The 15,596-nt window shown below is 68.6% G+C and overlaps 1 protein-coding gene across 1 annotated transcript in view; it reads right to left on the reverse strand.

Moving 5' to 3' along the window:
- LOC123350047 (voltage-dependent L-type calcium channel subunit alpha-1F-like) overlaps window positions 1–13,143 on the reverse strand; it is a 44,164-nt gene extending 31,021 nt beyond the window's left edge. Inside the window, exons 1-9 of the mRNA XM_044988375.1 lie at window positions 13,122–13,143; window positions 12,646–12,859; window positions 12,436–12,541; window positions 11,086–11,225; window positions 10,524–10,666; window positions 8,568–8,720; window positions 8,292–8,488; window positions 6,677–6,780; window positions 3,237–3,403 (exon numbers count right to left, since the gene is read on the reverse strand). Coding sequence (XP_044844310.1) covers window positions 3,237–3,403; window positions 6,677–6,780; window positions 8,292–8,488; window positions 8,568–8,720; window positions 10,524–10,666; window positions 11,086–11,225; window positions 12,436–12,541; window positions 12,646–12,859; window positions 13,122–13,143 — 1,246 coding nt within the window. The remainder of the gene's footprint in view (window positions 1–3,236; window positions 3,404–6,676; window positions 6,781–8,291; window positions 8,489–8,567; window positions 8,721–10,523; window positions 10,667–11,085; window positions 11,226–12,435; window positions 12,542–12,645; window positions 12,860–13,121) is intronic.
- Between the last annotated feature and the right edge of the window lie 2,453 nt (window positions 13,144–15,596).

Below are 15,596 nucleotides of genomic sequence, written 5' to 3' on the forward strand. Positions count from 1 at the left end.
GCTGAGATCAGAATCCGGCCCTGCCCCGCATTGCAATCAGGAGTGACTCCGGATTGACCCCAGGGGAGCTGAGATCAGAATCCGGCCCTGCCCGCATTGCAATCAGGAGTGATTCTGGTTTGACCCCAGGGGAGCTGAGATCAGAATCCGGCCCTGCCCCCACTGCAATCAGGAGTGACTCCGGATTGACCCCAGGGGAGCTGAGATCAGAATCCGGCCCTGCCCGCATTGCAATCAGGAGTGATTCTGGTTTGACCTCAGGGGAGCTGAGATCAGAATCTGGCCCTGGCTCCACTGCAGTCGGGTGACTCCGGATTGACCCCGGCGGGGAGCTGGGAACAGGATATTAATGAGTAGCCGTGGGGGGGCAGGTGGAGACATGAGTCCCCCCCCAGCAATGACACACGGGCACAGACAGACGGACAGAGATGGAGGCGCCGCGTTACTGTGGGTGTCGGTGGAATGGCTGGAGTGACGGAGCCATCGGAGTCGGTCTTTCTTCTTCTGCGTCAGGTCTTCCACGGTCACCCCTTCGCCAGCGAGACGGACGGATGGACGGGGCGTGTGGGGACGGACAGACAGATGGAGGGATGGGAGGAGGGATGGATGGATGGACGGGGTGTGTGGGGAGGGAGGGAGGGAGGGATGGATGGACGGGGTGTGTGGGGACGGAGGGAGGGAGGGAGGGAGGGGTGGTGTGGGGAGGTAGGGAGGGAGGGATGGATGGACGGGGTGTGTGGGGACGGAGGGAGGGAGGGAGGGAGAGAACGGGAGTGAGCGCACGGAGGGAGGGATGGAGGGATGGATGGACGGGGTGTGTGGGGACGGAGGGAGGGATGGAGGGATGGAGAGACGGGGTGTGTGGGGAGGGAGGGATGGATGGACGGGGTGTGTGGGGAGGGAGGGGGGGAGGGCGAGACGGGGTGTGTGGGTACGGAGGGAGGGAGGGAGGGATGGAGAGACGGGGTGTGTGGGGACGGAGGGATGGATGGACGGGGTGTGTGGGGAGGGAGGGAGGGAGAGACGGGGTGTGTGGGGACGGAGGGAGGGAGGGAGGGAGAGACGGGGTGTGTGGGGACGGAGGGATGGATGGACGGGGTGTGTGGGGAGGGAGGGAGGGACGGAGGGAGAGACGGGGTGTGTGGGGACGGAGGGAGGGAGGGATGGAGAGACGGGGTGTGTGGGGACGGGGGGAGGGAGGGAGGGAGAGACGGGGTGTGTGGGGAGGGAGGGAGGGAGGGATGGAGAGGGGGGGTGGGTGGGGAGGGAGGGAGGGAGAGACGGGGTGTGTGGGGACGGAGGGAGGGATGGAGGGATGGAGAGAAGGGGTGAGTGGGGACGGAGGGATGGATGGACGGCGTGTGTGGGGAGGGAGGGAGGGAGAGAGGGGGTGTGTGGGGACGGAGGGAGGGAGGGAGGGAGAGACGGGGTGTGTGGGGACGGAGGGAGGGATGGAGGGATGGAGAGACGGGGTGTGTGGGGACGGAGGGAGGGATGGAGGGATGGATGGACGGGGTGTGTGGGGAGGGAGGGAGGGATGGGGTGTGTGGGGACGGAGGGAGGGAGAGACGGGATGTGTGGGGACGGAGGGAGGGAGGGATGGATGGACGGGGTGTGTGGGGACGGAGGAAGGGAGGGAGGGATGGAGAGACGGGGTGTGTGGGGAGGGAGGGAGGGATGGAGAGACGGGGTGTGTGGGGACGGAGGGAGGGACGGAGGGAGAGATGGGGTGTGTGGGGAGGGAGGGACGGATGGAGAGACGGGGTGTGTGGGGACGGAGGGAGGGAGGGATGGAGAGACGGGGTGTGTGGGGAGGGAGGGAGGGATGGAGGGAGGGACGGGGTATGTGGGGAGGGAGGGAGGGATGGAGGGAGGGATGGAGAGACGGGGTGTGTGGGGACGGAGGGAGGGATGGAGGGACGGGGTGTGTGGGGAGGGAGGGAGGGATGGATGGAGGGACGGGGTATGTGGGGAGGGAGGGAGGGATGGAGGGATGGATGGAGGGACGGGGTGTGGGGACGGAGGGAGGGAGGGATGGATGGACGGGGTGTGTGGGGAGGGAGGGAGGGATGGGGTGTGGGGACGGACGGACAGGAATGTGCGGGGGTGGGGAACGAGAGACAAGACACACAGACGTGAGCAGTGTGACAAAGACGGGATGTGACCCCCCCCCCCAGCAACATAGGTTGTGACAGAACCCAGGGACTGATCCACCAACCCCCCGATACAGCTCCCCACGCGATACAGGAGCGGGCAGGAGGGGGGGGAGCCAGGACTCCTGGGTTCTTCCGGCCCTGGGAGGGGAGCGGGGGCTGGTGGGTTGGAGCGGGGGGGGGGGCTGGGAACCCGGACTCCTGGGTTCTGGCCCTGGGAGGGGAGTGGGGGCTGGGGGGTTGGAGCGGGGGGGGGGCTGGGAACCCGGACTCCTGGGTTCTCCTGGCCCTGGGAGGGGAGTGGGGGCTGGTGGGTTGGAGTGGGGGGGGCTGGGAACCCGGACTCCTGGGTTCTCCTGGCCCTGGGAGGGGAGTGGGGGCTGGTGGGTTGGAGCGGGGGGGGGGGGGTCTGGGAACCCGGACTCCTGGGTTCTCCTGGCCCTGGGAGGGGAGTGTACAATTGACTGTAGGGTCCCTGAGGCAGAGAGGCTAAGGAGGCCCCAGGGAGCTAATTAACTCTGCCTGGCGGGGGCGGGGGCGGGGGGTGGAGCACCACTGGAGGCAGGGACTCGCCCTGGCTGCCCCTGGGGGAAGGGCTCCCGGTGCCAGGCAGCCCCCTGGGGCACTGCTGGGGGGAAGATCACAACTCTGCAGTGTCCCCAGCCCCCGCCCTGCTGAGAGAAAACAGACTCTTCTCTGCCCCCCCATCTCTTCCCCCCTGGCCCCCTCCCCCACTGCCAGGATATTCCCCCCTCTCCCCAGCTAGTAATTTACTCGGATGCCCACTAATCTCCCGGCCTGGAAATCTCATTTCTCTGCCCACTAATCCCCCGACACAGCTGGCTGCAGCTAAACTCCCCTCGCCTGGGTGCAGGATCTGCTGGCCCAGATACCAGGGCCGGGCTAGCAGGGGGCTGCGGGTCGGGAGTGAGGGGCACCGGCAGGGCTAGCAGGGGGCTGCGGGTCGGGAGTGAGGGGCACCGGCAGGGCTGGGGGGGGCTGCGGGTCGGGAGTGAGGGGCACCGGCAGAGCTGGGGGGGCTGCGGGTCGGGAGTGAGGGGCACCATGGGGTGGGGGGCTCACGGGCGTGCTTGTCCTCGGGGTCCCCCTCCTCGTTGTCGGGGTCGATGTCCTCGGCCTGCGTGATCCAGTCCAGGTAGCCCCTGAGATCCTCCTCCATCTGCTGCTTCTCCCGCAGCTTCTGGAAGTCCCCCCGGGCTTTGGCCTTCTCCCGCTCCTTGGAGAACTCCCTGCGGGCAGCGAGGGGTTAACCCACCGGCACATGCAGCAACACGCTAAGCACACGCACATGGGACGCACATGTGGGATCCAGCTGCACGTGCTTTGAGATGTGCCTCACCTGTGGGATCCAGCCACACGCCTCAACATGCTAATGACACGCACAAACGGGCTGCACGGCCTGTCACATGCGTATGATCCGCCCACACGACTGACATGCCAATGGCACACACAATCCAGCCTCACACACCCCAACACGCTTAGAACACGCTCCCCTCTGCACATGCCCCAACACACTTATCACATGATTCCCCTCTGTACACACCTGTGACGAACTGGGACTGTTCTCAGGGTTTCCTCTGAATGCTGTGGGGGGGGCCGCAGTTTCCCCCATGCAGTTCTAAGTCTCTAGGTGGGGGGCTGAGGGGGGTGATTGGTGGGGGCCCTGCAAGGTGCCAGCTGAAGGGGTCAGAGAACAAAGGGGTCAGGAGACCCCCTGGCCCGGGGAAGGGGCTGAGCAGAGGAGGGGCTGGGGGGGGGGTCAGTCTGGGGCTGGCTGGGGACGGGGAGTGAGGGCAGACGTGGGGGTCTGGCTCCCTGCCCCCCAGGATGGACCCGGCCGAGGGGTCCGGCTCGCGGTACCTACGAGCTCTGGTTCAGCCCGTGTTCCTGTCGGCTAATAACCCTCCGTGTTCCTGGCTGAGAGTCACGTCTGGCTGCGGTGGGGGGGGGCAGGGCCCCGTGGCCCCCCCAGGACCCGCCTGGGGGAAGTGCACGGAGGGGCAGGGGAGGCCGAGTGCTCGGGGGTCAGAGCCAGGGAGGCGAAGCCGTGGGAGCTCCTTGCCCTGGGGACAGTCTGATCCGAGGGAGGAGACTCCCCAGAGTCCTGCCTGGCTCCGTAGGGAGCAGTGCCAGAGCATCGCCCGGGGACCCCGTGACAACACCCTGACACGCTTAGAACATGCTTATCCTCTGCACACACCCCAACATGCTTAGAACACACTTCTCCTCTGCACACGCCCCGACATGCTTAGAACACACTTCTCCTCTGCACATGCCCTGACATGCTTAGAACACGCTTCTCCGCTGCACACGCCCCAACATGCTTATAACACGCTTCCCTGGTGCACACACCCCCTGCATGCTTAGAACATGTTTCCCTGCTGTACACGCCCCAATGTGCTTAGAACACGCTTCCCTGGGGCACATGTAGAGAAATCTCTGTATTAACTATCTCTATAAATCTTTATGATGTTGCATCTTCCAGGATGTTATTTTGTATTTCATATGACTTGGCATTGGGCCTCTCTATTTTCATACAACTTTGTATTAGATCCCTATATAGAAAATTGGTAGGAAACTTTATATCAAATGTTATAGCCCCTAAGAATAGTCTAGTTACAGTAAAAGAAACATGTGCCTTTTGGCTAGAAGTAGAATAAGATCTTCCCCCCACTCTGTAACCAATTGCCCTATTGACTGACCGAGGTGTGACTGAGGGAGGCTTGGAAGACACCCACCTCCAGACAGCGACAACAGGTGCAGAGGGAATGGGAGCCAGAGCCAAGGACAATACAACTTGTCCCGTGGGCCCAGCACAGAAGCGCAGACACACTGACGGCCTCAGGGATTAGAAGCCAGCACCTGCTTTAGAAAACACCCTCTTGGAGCAGCCTTGGGACAACCCCCAGAGAAACGCAGCACAAAGACCAACGGACACAGCCCCAGATTTTGAATCTGGTCTAGATTTGCATAAGAGGGAAGCTGCTATAAATGGGAGGTGTCTTGCAGGAGAACCCCGGGTCTCGTCTTGTCACCATCGGAGCATCGATCCGGATCGGCAGAAGCCCGGCTCCACCCCTCCCCCAGCTAACTCACCTGGCCAGTGCAGTTCAGGGGAGCAACTCGGTGGTAACAACAGCAAGACGGAGAGTGTGTGTGTGTGTGTGTGTGTGTGTGTGTGTGTGTGTGTGTGTGTGTGTGTGGCTGTGTGTGTGTGTGTGTGTGTGTGCGCGGCTCTGTGTGTGTGTGTGTGTGTGTGTGTGTGCAGCTGTGTGTGTGTGTGTGTGTGTGTGTGTGTGTGTGGCTGTGTGTGTGTGGCTGTGTGTGTGTGTGTGTGTGTGTGTGTGTGTGTGTGTGTGTGGCTGTGAGATATCTCATATGCATATTGTAGAGTATTCATTGATACCTGCTGTCATGAATAGTTAGTAAAGGGTTAAAGCCTAGTACCTGGTGGGCACCTGACCTGAGGACCAATCAGGGAAGAGAGTTTGAAATTCCTAGGAGGGAGCTTTTCCCCTCTGGGTGGGTGTTTTGTTCTTAGCCGTCTGGGGTTACAAGAGTCCCGATGTTTTAATCAAGGCTACAAGTTTCCACCTTTCTGAACTAATTTCTTCTAGTCAAGCTAGTGAGTATTAGAAAGATACTGGGTGTCCTCACCTAATGATCCTGTGCCTGCAGTTCTGTGTGGTTGTTATTGATTATTCTTAACTCTGCTTGTACTGGTTGTACTGAGGAGGAGAGGGGATTCTCCCCAGAACTTAGCAAGGTCATACCCTATGAGTGTCCGGCTTGGACTCAGAGAGATTCTGTATTTTCTTGTTTTTCTTTTAATAAATTCTTCCTATAAAGATTTGATTAAATCCCTTCCACTGTGGATATAGGGGGAGGGGCTAAGACGCTCTCTCGGTGATTCCCAGAGTGGCTAGCAGAGAGGGAGGGGGGAAGTGGGCTGCTTCCCTGTGTGTGGGAGATTCAAGGAGTTTGAATCAAGGTATCTCTCTCTCCGGAGCAGGCTGGAGGGGGAAGGTTCCTCCTCTGTGAGTTGATCTGTGTTCCCCAGGGAGTGTCTTTGAAGGGAGACAGGGGGGAAACAGGGGTGTCCCGGCCCACGTATTGACCGCGGTGGTGGCAGCAAAGGGGACCTGCCCTAGGATTTTGGGGTGGGGGAAGACATGCGGGTCCTCACTTTGAAACCCCCCAGTTCCAAGTGAGGGTGCAGACCCTGACACCTGTATTACTAATAAATGTGGCGTTTTGCCTTAATCTCCCTGAAAAGATCCTGTCTAGTACTTTGAGTACAACACACGCACCCCAGCACGCTTAGAACACACGTCCCTGCTGCACACGCCCCGACATGCTTAGAACACACGTCCCTGCTGCACACGCCCCAACATGCTTAGAACATGCCCTCCCCCGCACCTGCCCCCAGAGCCTCTCCAAGCCACCTCCACACAAGGCCCCAGAGCCGGGCGCATCCCCTCACCCGGCCAGGCCCCCCTTACCCGCTCAGCACCCCCAGCACCAGGTTGAGCACGAAGAAGGAGCCGAAGATGACCAGGCTGACGAAGTAAACCCAGGGCAGCTCGTGCCCCATAGCGTCCTGCATCTGTGGGGGGACAGGGGTCAGAGGGGGCACCCACGGAGCCCCCAGGGGGAACCACTGTGGCTAGCAGTCTAGGGGGGTCAGGAGGGACCCCAGGGCGGGATCTCCAGGGATTTGGGGTGCAGGAGGATCCCTGGGGGTTTGGGGAGCAGGGCGGGGTTGGGTGCAGGGAAACTCGTGGGAGTTTGGGGAGTGAGGGGGTCCCGGGGGTTGGGATATGGGGGTCTCACCCAGTAGAGCACCTCGGTCCAGCCCTCCATGGTGATGCACTGGGAGGTGGTGCAGGGTCCCGGGGGTCGGGGTGCAGGGTCCCGGAGCTCGGGGTGCAGGGTCCCAGGGGTCGGGGTGCAGGGGGCCCCGGGGTCGGGGTGCAGGGTCCCAGGGGTCGGGGTGCTGGGTCCCGGGTCGGGGTGCAGGGGGCCCCGGGGTGCAGGGTCCCGGGGGTCGGGGTGCAGGGTCCCCGCGTGCAGAGGGGCCCCGGGGCGCGGGGCGCAGGGTCCCGGGGCGCAGGGGCTCGGGGTGCAGGGGGTCCCCCGGGCTCGGGCTGCAGGGTCCCAGGGCTCAGGGTGCAGGGGGTCCCGGGGCTCGGGGTGCAGGGTCCCTGGGCTCGGGGTGCAGAGGGTCCCGGGGCTCGGGGTGCAGGGGGTCCCCCGGGGGTCGGGGTGCAGGGGCTCGGGGTGCAGGGGGGGCTGGGGGTCGGGGTGCAGGGTCCCAGGGCTCGGGGTGCAGGGGGTCCCCTGGGGGTCGGGGTGCAGGGGGTCCCAGGGGTCAGGGTGCAGGGTCCCAGGGGTTGGGGTGCAGGGGGTCCCAGGGCTCGGGGTGCAGGGTCCCGGGCTTGGGGCGCAGGGTCCCGGGCTCAGGGTGCAGGGGGGGCCGGGGGTCGGGGTGCAGGGTCCCGGGTCGGGGTGCAGGGGGTCCCGGGGCTCGGGGTGCAGGGTCCCCGGGCTCGGGGTGCAGAGGGTCCCGGGGCTCGGGGTGCAGGGGGTCCCCCGGGGGTCGGGGTGCAGGGTCCCGGGGCTCGGGGTGCAGGGGGGGTCGGGGTGCAGGGTTCCAGGGCTCGGGGTGCAGGGGGTCCCCTGGGGGTCGGGGTGCAGGGGGTCCCAGGGGTCAGGGTGCAGGGTCCCAGGGCTCGGGGTGCAGGGGGTCCTGGGGCTCGGGGTGCAGGGTCCCAGGGGTCGGGGTGCAGGGTTCCAGGGCTCGGGGTGCAGGGGGTCCTGGGGCTCGGGGTGCAGGGTCCCAGGGCTCGGGGCGCAGGGTCCCGGGCTTGGGGCGCAGGGTCCCGGGGGTCGGGGTGCAGGGTCCCGGGCTCGGGGTGCAGGGGGTCCCCTGGGGGTCGGGGTGCAGGGGGTCCCAGGGGTCGGGGTGCAGGGTCCCAGGGCTCGGGGTGCAGGGGGTCCCCTGGGGGTTGGGGTGCAGGGGGTCCCAGGGCTTGGGGTGCAGGGTCCCGGGCTTGGGGCGCAGGGTCCCGGGGGTCGGGGTGCAGGGTCCCCCGGGGCTCGGGGCGCAGGGCTCACCCAGTACAGCACGTCGGTCCAGCCCTCCATGGTGATGCACTGGAAGACGGTCAGCATGGCGAAGAAGAAGTTGTCGAAGTTGGTGATCCCGCCGTTCGGCCCCTCCCAGCGGCCCCGGCACTCGGTGCTGTTGAGGGGACACTCCCGGCCGTGCCCCGAGAAGGCGCAGGGCGAGGGCTCCTCCTCGGCCTCCAGGTCTGGGGGAGGGGAGGGAGGGCGGGTGAGGCGGGGCCCGGGCCGGGGGGTGGGGGCGGGGGGCGGGGGGGCGGGCGGTACCTGAGCCCACGAGGAAGCAGGTCTTGTGCATGCGGCCGATGAAGAGCTCCAGGCCGATGATGGCGTAGATGATGATGACGAAGAGGACGAGCAGCGCGATGTGCAGCAGGGGCACCATGGCCTTCATGATGGAGTTGAGCACGATGTGCAGGCCTGCGGGGGAGGGGGAGACACGGGGGGGTCAGGCCTGGGGGGGTCACGGCAGAGGTGTGCAGTGTGCAGCGCAAGGCAACACTGTGCAGCAAAACGGGGTGCAATGCACTGGGGCAGTGTGACAGCGTGCAGTGCCAGGGGCCGTGGGGCAGCGCGACCTCACGCCGTGCAGTGCCAGGGGCCGTGGGGCAGCGCGACCTCACGCCGTGCAGTGCCAGGGGCCGTGGGGCAGCGCGACCTCACGCCGTGCAGTGCCAGGGGCCGTGGGGCAGTGCGACCTCACGCCGTGCAGTGCCAGGGGCCGTGGGGCAGCGCGACCTCACGCCGTGCAGTGCAGGGGCCGTGGGGCAGCGCGACCTCACGCCGTGCAGTGCCAGGGGCCGTGGGGCACTGTGACCTCACGCCGTGCAGTGCCAGGGGCCGTGGGGCAGCGCGACCTCACGCCGTGCAGTGCCAGGGGCCGTGGGGCAGCGCGACCTCACGCCGTGCAGTGCCAGGGGCCGTGGGGCAGCGCGACCTCACGCCGTGCAGTGCCAGGGGCCGTGGGGCAGCGCGACCTCACGCCGTGCAGTGCCAGGGGCCGTGGGGCAGCGCGACCTCACGCCGTGCAGTGCCAGGGGCCGTGGGGCAGCGCGACCTCACGCCGTGCAGTGCCAGGGGCCGTGGGGCACTGCGACCTCACGCCGTGCAGTGCCAGGGGCCGTGGGGCAGCGCGACCTCACGCCGTGCAGTGCCAGGGGCCGTGGGGCACTGCGACCTCACACCGTGCAAAGCCACGCACCATGGGACAGCGTGACCTCACACCGTGCAGTGCCACGGGCCGTGGGGCAGTGTGACCTCACTCTGTGCAGTGCCAGGGGCCGTGAGGCACTGCAACCTTGCACAGTGCAGTGCCAGGGGCCATGGGGCAGTGTGACCTCAAACCGTGCAGTGCCAGGGGCCGTGGGGCACTGCGACCTCACACCGTGCAGTGCCAGGGGCCGTGGGGTATCGCGACCTCAACCGTGCAGTGCCAGGGGCCATGGGGCAGTGCGACCTCACAGTATGCAGTGCCTCACGCTGCAGGGTGGCGCGACCTCACACCGTGCAGTGCAACACGCCATGGGGCACTGTGACCTCACACTGTGCAGTGCCACGCGTCGTGGGGCAGCGTAACTTCATAAGAATGCAGTGAAATGCAACACTGCAGCAAAATGGGTTGCAGTGCAAGAAAGCAGGGTGCAAATGAATGACATGTACGCGGGCAGTGAAAGAAACCACTGTGCAGGGTCACCCCATGCAAAACGCAGTGCACTCCATCGCTGCGCAGTGAGACAATACGCACTGCGACTCGCCGACGTGCAGGGTCACCCCATGCAAAATGCAGTGCACTCCATCGCTGCGCAGTGAGACAATACACACTGTGACTCGCCGACGTGCAGTGTCACCCCATGCAAAATGCAGTGCACTCCATCGCTGTGCAGTGAGACAATACGCACTGCGACTCGCCGACGTGCAGGGTCACCCCATGCAAAATGCAGAGCGCTGCACCGCTGCGCAGTGAGACAATACGCACTGCAACTCGCCGATGTGCAGTGTCACCCCATGCAAAATGCAGTGCACTCCACCGCTGCACAGTGAGACAATACGCACTGCAACTCGCCGACGTGCAGGGTCACCCCATGCAGTGTGCAGTGTACTGCGTTACTGTCCAAGGAGACGCCGTGCACTGCAACGCACCACGGTGCAGTGAGACAGCGTCCTAGGGCATCATTCAACCCAACCCAACTCCCGCAGTGCCCGGCCGCCAGGGCCGCTCCTTACTGGGGACGCCGGAGACGAGGCGCAGGGGCCGGAGGACGCGGAAGGCCCGCAGGGCTTTGACGTCGAAGCCGCCCGGCTTCCCGCTCATGTGGTGGGCGTCCCCGGGCTTGTGGGATGCCTGCTCCAAGACCACGCTGAACAGCCTGCGGGGGGCGGGCAGGTGAGGGGGCACCAAGGCCTGGGGAAGGGGAAGGGGGGATCCGGGGGGGGCCCAGCGGGGCGGGGGCCCAGTGTGGCAGCAGGGGCCAGCGGGGGAGCGGGGACGGGGGGGCTCAGACGACAGGGCCGTGGGGACCCACCCCACCCCCACGATTACAAAGTCCAGCAGGTTCCAGCCGCTGCGGACGTAGGCGCTGGGGAGCCGGGCGGGGGGCGGGATGGGGGGGAGGGGGCGGGACGGGGGGCAGGGGGGCAGGACGGGACGGGGGGCTCGGACCCACCCCACCCCCACGATGACGAAGTCCAGCAGGTTCCAGCTGGTGCGGATGTAGGCGCTGGGGAGCCGGGCGGGGGGCGGGACGGGGGGCAGGGGGGCGGGGCGGGACGGGGGGCTCGGACCCACCCCACCACCACGATGACGAAGTCCAGCAGGTTCCAGCCGTTGCGGATGTAGGCGCTGGGGTGCAGGACCAGCCCGTACGCGATGATCTTCAGGAACGTCTCCACCGTGAAGATGATGAGGAAGACGTATTCCACCTGCTCCTGTCGGGGGTGGGGGGGAGACGGGGATTGAACCCAGGCGTCCGGGCAGCTCCAACCCTCGGCCATGAGCCACCCGCACCCTAGAGAACGAACCCCGGCGTCCGGGCCGGCCCCGAGCCTGCAGGGGATGGTGGCAGCGGTGGGGGAGGGGGTGGACAATCCCCTGCGGGGGAACGAAGGGGCAGGACGACTCCCCCCAGCCCCCCCGAGCTAATTCCTTCCCGGTCCCAGGACTCTGCCCAGGGACCCAGCGGCTCGTTAAGGACACTCATTAGCTCGGAGCTCTTAATGAGGCTAAACCCAATGCCCGGGTGACGCCAAGGGGCTCACAGGGCTGACGGGGGGCTGGGAGCCCAGACGCCGGGGACGGCAGTGGGGGCTGCTGGGCAGAGCGGGGGGGGGCTGGGAGCCGGACGCCGGGGTTCTCACCCAGCTCTGGGAGGGCAGTGGGGGCTGCTGGGCAGAGCAGGCGGGGCTGGGAGCCGGACGCCGGGGTTCTCACCCAGCTCTGGGAGGGCAGTGGGGGTTGCTGGGCAGAGCGGGCGGGGGAGCCGGACGCCGGGGTTCTCGCCTGGCTCTGGGAGGGCAGTGGGGGCTGCTGGGCAGAGCGGGGGGGGAGCCGGACGCCAGGGTTCTCGCCCGGCTCTGGGAGGACAGTGGGGGTTGCTGGTCAGAGCGGGAGGGGGGAGCCGGACGCCGGGGTTCTCGCCCGGCTCTGGGAGGGCAGTGGGGGTTGCTGGGCAGAGCGGGGGGGGGGAGCCGGACGCCGGGGTTCTCGCCCGGCTCTGGGAGGGCAGTGGGGGTTGCTGGGCAGAGCGGGGGGGGGGGAGCCGGACGCCGGGGTTCTTGCCCGGCTCTGGGAGGGCAGTGGGGGTTGCTGGGCAGAGCGGGAGTTGGGGGGAGCCGGATGCCGGGGTTCTCGCCCGGCTCTGGGAGGGCAGTGGGGGCTGGTGGGCAGAGCAGGGGGAGGGAGGAGCCGGACACCGGGGTTCTCGCCCGGCTCTGGGAGGGCAGTGGGGGTTGCTGGGCAGAGCGGGCGGGGGAGCCGGACGCCAGGGTTCTCGCCCGGCTCTGGGAGGGCAGTGGGGGTTGCTGGGCAGAGCGGGGGCGGGGAGCCGGACGCCGGGGTTCTCGCCCGGCTCTGGGAGGGCAGTGGGGGCTGCTGGGCAGAGCGAGGGGGGGAGCCGGACGCCGGGGTTCGGGGGCTCACCAGGTCGTGGTTGGCCGTGTTGGAGTCGTCCTCGGGGAAGGGGATATAGACCCCCAGGGCCACGCAGTTGGCGAAGATCGTCATGAGGATGAGGATGTCGAAGGGCCTGGGCAGGGGGGCGGGTTAAGGATCCCAACCGGGGGGCTGCCCCCCCTCAGCCCGTGTGGCCCCCCCACCCCCTCCCCTGCCCAGCCCCCGGCGGGCGGATGCTTCCACTCCACGATGCTGATGGCGGCCTGGCGCAGGGGGTGGCTGAGCCGGAGGCAGAAGAGGGCCCGGGGGGAGCGCGGCACCGTGGGGCTGCCCTGAGACTTGTGCTTGGTGGAGGCCAAGCGCCGGCGGGGGGTGGGCGGGGGGCTGCCAGCCTCGGCCCCCGGCCCCCCGGCCTCCGCCGCCCACCCCGGGCTGTCGGGGGGGACGACCGCTGCGGGGCAGAGAGGAGAGGGGTCAGGGTGCGCCCCCCGCGGTGACCCCAGAGACCCCCCCATGGAGATCCCACCCCCTTGCCAGAGCCCCCCGCCCTGCCCCATGAGGCCCCCTGCCTCCTCCATGCCCCCCACAGCCCCCCAACCCCTCCTAGTGCCAACGGGGGACCCAGGGGTGCTGGGCGCTGGAGGGGGGGTCCCCCCATGGAGCCCCCCCGACCCCTGCCTCCCCCTCCGGTCCCCCCCATCTGGGGCACTTACCCCTCCCGTTCTCCTCTGGCATCCTGGGTTGGGGGGGGTTATCCTCTTAGCCCAGCTGAAGCCCTACGCCCCCCCCACTCCTGTGGGCCTCTCACCAGCCCCCCACCCGTCATGGGGAGCCGGCCCAGGTGGGGGGGGCAGGAGCCAGTGATAGGGTGCCCCCGGGTGTTCCTTGTGCCCGCTTCCCCCCCCAGGTACCCCCCAGTGCCCCTCAGCCCTGCTCCCCCCAATGCCCCACAGGTCCTGGCCCCCCGGTGCCCCCTTTCTCTCCACTCTCCCTGCGTCTCCGGCCCGTCGCTGTCCCTGCTCGGCTGCGGATTAAGGGGGATTAGCTTCAGAGGCCGGCGCGGGCTGGGGGGGGGCCAGCCGGCCCCCCTCCCTGGGTGGTGGCGGGCACTGAGGGGGGCGGGGCGGCTGGTGGAGGGGGGCGGGGCGTGGTGGTGACAGCCGGGGGCAAAGGCATCCTCCATGTGCCCCCTGAACTCCCCCTCACCCCCCGGTGCATTCTGGGGCCCCCCCCGGGTCCCCCGACCCCTGCCTGCCCCGGTGCATTCTGGGAGCCCCCCGGCCCCTGCCTGCCCCGGTGCATTCTGGGAGCCCCCCCCGGGTCCCCCGACCCCTGCCTGCCCCGGTGCATTCTGGGAGCCCCCCGGGTCCCCCAACCCCTGCCTGCCCCGGTGCATTCTGGGAGCCCCCCGGGTCCCCCCGGCCCCTGCCTGCCCCGGTGCATTCTGGGAGCCCCCCGGGTCCCCCCGGCCCCTGCCTGCCCCGGTGCGTTCTGGGGCCCCCCCCGGGTCCCCCGACCCCTGCCTGCCCCGGTGCATTCTGGGAGCCCCCAGATCCCCAACTCCTGCCTGCCCCGGTGCATTCTGGGAGCCCCCCGGGTCCCCCGACCCCTGCCTGCCCCGGTGCATTCTGGGAGCCCCCCGGGTCCCCCGACCCCTGCCTGCCCCGGTGCGTTCTGGGAGCCCCCCGGGTCCCCCGACCCCTGCCTGCCCCGGTGCATTCTGGGGCCCCCCCCGGGTCCCCCCGACCCCAGCCTGCCCCGGTGCATTCCGGGAGCCCCCCGGTCCCGCAACCCCTGCCTGCCCCGGTGCATTCTGGGAGCCCCCAGGTCCCCCGACCCCTGCCTGCCCCGGTGCGTTCTGGGAGCCCCCCGGGTCCCCCGACCCCTGCCTGCCCCGGTGCATTCTGGGAGCCCCCCGGGTCCCCCCGGCCCCTGCCTGCCCCGGTGCATTCTGGGGCCCCCCCCGGGTCCCCCGACCCCTGCCTGCCCCGGTGCATTCTGGGGCCCCCCCCGGGTCCCCCGACCCCTGCCTGCCCCGGTGCATTCTGGGAGCCCCCCGGGTCCCCCCGGCCCCTGCCTGCCCCGGTGCGTTCTGGGAGCCCCCCGGGTCCCCCCGGCCCCAGCCGGCCCCGGTGCATTCTGGGAGCCCCCCGGGTCCCCCCGGCCCCTGCCTGCCCCGGTGCGTTCTGGGGCCCCCCCCGGGTCCCCCGACCCCTGCCTGCCCCGGTGCATTCTGGGAGCCCCCAGATCCCCAACTCCTGCCTGCCCCGGTGCGTTCTGGGAGCCCCCCGGGTCCCCCGACCCCTGCCTGCCCCGGTGCATTCTGGGAGCCCCCCGGGTCCCCCGACCCCTGCCTGCCCCGGTGCGTTCTGGGAGCCCCCCGGGTCCCCCGACCCCTGCCTGCCCCGGTGCATTCTGGGGCCCCCCCCGGGTCCCCCCGACCCCTGCCTGCCCCGGTGCATTCTGGGAGCCCCCCGGTCCCGCAACCCCTGCCTGCCCCGGTGCATTCTGGGAGCCCCCCGGGCCCCCGACCCCAGCCGGCCCCGGTGGGTTCTGGGAGCCCCCCGGGTCCCCCGACCCCTGCCTGCCCCGGTGCATTCTGGGAGCCCCCCGGGTCCCCCCGGCCCCGGCCTGCCCCGGTGGATTCTGGGGCCCCCCCCGGGTCCCCCGACCCCTGCCTGCCCCGGTGCATTCTGGGAGCCCCCCGGTCCCGCAACCCCTGCCTGCCCCGGTGCATTCTGGGGCCCCCCCCGGGTCCCCCCGGCCCCTGCCTGCCCCGGTGCGTTCTGGGAGCCCCCCGGGTCCCCCCGGCCCCTGCCTGCCCCGGTGCATTCTGGGAGCCCCCCGGGTCCCCCGTCCCCTGCCTGCCCCGGTGCGTTCTGGGAGCCCCCCGGGTCCCCCGACCCCTGCCTGCCCCGGTGCGTTCTGGGAGCCCCCCAGGTCCCCCGACCCCTGCCTGCCCCGGTGCATTCTGGGGCCCCCCCCGGGTCCCCCGACCCCTGCCTGCCCCGGTGCATTCTGGGAGCCCCCCGGGTCCCCCCGGCCCCTGCCTGCCCCGGTGCATTCTGGGGCCCCCCCCGGGTCCCCCGACCCCTGCCTGCCCCGGTGCATTCTGGGAGCCCCCCGGTCCCGCAACCCCTGCCTGCCCCGGTGCAGTGTGGGGCCCCCCCCGGGTCCCCCGACCCCTG

The sequence above is a fragment of the Mauremys mutica genome, chromosome 15 (genome assembly GCF_020497125.1).
Source record: "Mauremys mutica isolate MM-2020 ecotype Southern chromosome 15, ASM2049712v1, whole genome shotgun sequence".
NCBI lineage: Eukaryota > Metazoa > Chordata > Testudines > Geoemydidae > Mauremys > Mauremys mutica.